Source organism: Poecilia reticulata, unplaced genomic scaffold (genome assembly GCF_000633615.1).
Source record: "Poecilia reticulata strain Guanapo unplaced genomic scaffold, Guppy_female_1.0+MT scaffold_276, whole genome shotgun sequence".
Lineage (NCBI taxonomy): Eukaryota > Metazoa > Chordata > Actinopteri > Cyprinodontiformes > Poeciliidae > Poecilia > Poecilia reticulata.
The window spans coordinates 162,738-166,022 of record NW_007615055.1 but is presented as its reverse complement, the minus strand read 5'-3'; the positions used below and the strand labels follow the sequence as shown (position 1 = coordinate 166,022).

At 38.9% G+C, this 3,285-nt stretch overlaps 1 protein-coding gene and 1 long non-coding RNA gene across 2 annotated transcripts in view; both read left to right on the top strand.

The window, feature by feature from the left end:
- Nucleotides 1-842, top strand: part of LOC103460695 (uncharacterized) — an 18,871-nt gene extending 18,029 nt beyond the window's left edge. Inside the window, exons 23-25 of the mRNA XM_017303441.1 lie at nt 96-186; nt 285-405; nt 537-842. Coding sequence (XP_017158930.1) covers nt 96-186; nt 285-405; nt 537-745 — 421 coding nt within the window. The 3' untranslated portion in view covers nt 746-842. The remainder of the gene's footprint in view (nt 1-95; nt 187-284; nt 406-536) is intronic.
- A 353-nt stretch (nt 843-1,195) lies between these two features.
- LOC103460687 (uncharacterized) lies at nt 1,196-2,717 on the top strand. The gene is made up of 3 exons (XR_532967.1): nt 1,196-1,757; nt 2,262-2,473; nt 2,613-2,717. It is a non-coding gene; the product is annotated as an uncharacterized LOC103460687 (long non-coding RNA).
- Nucleotides 2,718-3,285: the final 568 nt, after the last annotated feature.

Here is a 3,285-nt window from a genome sequence, read left to right as displayed (position 1 = left end):
CTGAATCCGGGCATAAGAGAGGATATAACGAGTCAAAAGGTTTTTAAAGTTTTAGAATTTTTTCCTCTCTTAATATTGCACAAACCTTTTTTCAGAGCTGTTACCAGCTGGGACCAACAGACGCTAGAGGGGCTGGGAACACTTCCTTTGTATTTAACAAGAAACATCTGGACACATTTCACAGCTGTAAGTCTGACGACGTTAAGATGCGACATAAATTCACCTAACAACTCATTTGTCYTTGCATGAAAGAACTAACTGTCATATTATTTCTACTTTGTCAGACAACAAAGAAAAGATTCCTTAAGGGTTTCATGCCTGACCTAAGGAAACGAGAAACCCAGAAGGACAAGCTCAAGACCCTGTTTTCAGAGCTCACCCCAACAGTAGCAGAACGAGGAGCAGGTAAACACTTTTAAAAGCTGCTACTGAAGCCAAAACTGCAAGATTTCCTAAATGATTAAACATTAAGTTATTTAAGTGGAATACATTAGTTGCAAGCCAAATCCCGACTCTTTTTCTCAAACTTTTAAAAGGGTGCAGTGAGGGGAACATCACCCAGGTGACCATCAGCGACCCTTCCTTCCCCTTCGGCTACAATCAGCTGCAGTTTGAACTCTGCCTGGACGTTCCCATTCTGAAAGATAACCTCCACTCCATCTGCCAGAAAGTGGATGACGATGGTTACCAAAGAATCATTCTCAATAAACTCAACCAGGTGACATGGAAATATGTTACTTTTTAAAGAGAATAAACTTGTTTTGGTGGTAAAATCCAAGTACAGTGATCCCTCGCTRTAACGCGGTTCACCTTTCGCGGTCTCGCTGCTTCGCGGATTTTTTTGTGCAGTTTTTTTTACAGTGCATTGTGTTCTGCGTCCTGATTGGCTAAACAGTCTCTGAACTCCTTCTCTACCTGTGTGCCAATAACGTTACGGTATTTAAATATAAGTAATACAGATTGRCCATTCAGGAGATGAAAGCTGAAAACTTTGAATGCCTGCTGGAAAAAACTGTTGCCAGAGGCAGCAGAACCGGACCGGAGGCTTGACGAGATCCATTGCTCTGCCGTAGATCCAGYTGTGAATCTGGGGCAGGTTGGAGGAGACGCTCTAATGACATGACTCCGGATCACATTAAGGCCCGATTGATGCACACGCACATCCGCTGTAAAACAACTTTCCCAGAGTTTAGTGTANAACTGTTGGAACAAGTTCCTTGATATCAAAACCTGAAACAAGTGCTGGGACATCAACAGGAGATGCTTTGACTAGTAGAATAACAGAGGCGTCCTCACTGGGGGTTTTCACTGCAACAGCATCAACAGGTGGTCCAACTGACTCTTTGACATCTCCAGGTGATGAAACTACCACTAGTAGAAGAATGCCTTTTCCTACAACCAGTTCTGGAACAATGATGCCAGTAGTTACAACTGCTAGTGGGATGTCAAGAACTAGTGCAGCCACAGGAAGTGAGACTCTGTCCTCTTTTAAAGTCAGTGCTACCACAACAACAAAGCAAACTTTAACCGGTACCAGTCCAGAACTATCAAACACTGCAACCAGTCCTGTTACCTCAGAGCCACAAACTGATGGAAGAAGCAGTAAAATGTCAACACCAGATGCCATGACAACCGCTGGGAGAGCAACAGTAGATGTTTCAACTGGTATACAAACAACAAAAAGTCTCACTGCCTCTGGAATGCCAACCAGAAACAGTCCTGGGTCAGCATCGTCACCTCCAGTCACTACTATTCTGGTAAGAATTTGAACCTCAATACRGGATATAATTTTGTCTGTTCTATTTTTGTATTTGCCTGTTGTGACATTCTAACATGCCAGTCTTTTAATGATCTTCTGAGATTTCTCTTCTCCAGGCCACTTTTACATCTCATTCTGAGTTAAAAAAAGGACTTTAGCTCCAGAKGAGATTYAAAATTTTTCACCAGCTGTAGTTTTCTTTTGCCAAGATGTACAACTTTCTCTGGGTTTTCTAACCTCAGCCTTGCACATTTAATACCTTGTACTTTTTATTCTATAACAACAGCTTATACATAACAATTTACAGCTACAAGAAGAAAAACAAACTTTTAGCACGTAAATCTCAGGAATTTAAAATGTATGATGTTTAGGTTTTTAATCTGTTTTCCAAAAATKTATTGTAAAGAGAAATAAAAACATCTCTCTGGCTGTACCATCCTGATGTTCACTAAACCAATTCGTTCACACCTCTTTTTCCTCCTAAAACTGAATTTCCCCACAGACTCAGTCTGCCAACCACACACAGAACATGACATTGGCCTTTCTTGAGGCTGTGCTGGATAAAGATTTCTCCCCGTCGGCTGTTAGTGATGAGGAGTTCCTGCTATGGCTTAGGCTTCAACTCAGACCTTTGCTAGTCAATCTCGCTCCAACTCTGGTTATTCACCTCTTCAKTATTGTGAAAAACAGAAGCTGCAACAGCAGCCAAGAGATGTAAGTATCTATTYATTAAATTTATGAAATTACATTAGATATAAAAACAATACAAAATGTCTCCATCTTTTAGGCAATACATTATATAATGTGACATTGATTATTGATTTAAATAAGTAACTGATAATTTTCCATTCAGGATTTCCGTGCTTGAAACTGTGCAGATGACACTCAGCGGCGAAACCAAGGCAGAGATCTACAAAAATATTATCCTCTTCCTCCAAGGTTTTATAATTCTGAAAATAGAAAATAATGTTTATAASAAAAGAAAAGAGCCTATTTTGTTTGATATTTCTTGGTTGCTTTGGTACATTTTTAACATCCRTCTAAACATCTGAAAAACAGTACATTTCTCAGAACATTTAGTTGAAATGGCAAACTATGATTATCTGTAAAAACACAAAATMTTACCCAATATTTTTGGTCTAGTTTCYAGTGCTAATTTCTTATTACACTTAAAATAAGAAAACTAACTTWCAGTTAATTTTTCAGCAAGACATAAGAGCTTGTTTTAAGTCAATAATACCATAAAATTAATGGAAATGTAATTTAATGAAATAATCTGCCAGACACTACATTTTCCCATAAAAATAAAATGTCTTATTCCCCTGGCAGATTATTATTAGTAATTGTAATCATAGTGTTTATTATGATTCTTTCAAAACCCCTCYGCTATGACCWTACTTCATCGTAGAGACATGAAATTTGGTACACTTGTAGAGCTCCCCAAGACGCACACAAAATTCAATTGTCGTAGTGCAAGTCAAACAGGAAGTCGGCTATTTATAGCCTTCGCATTTGATCGAACTCCT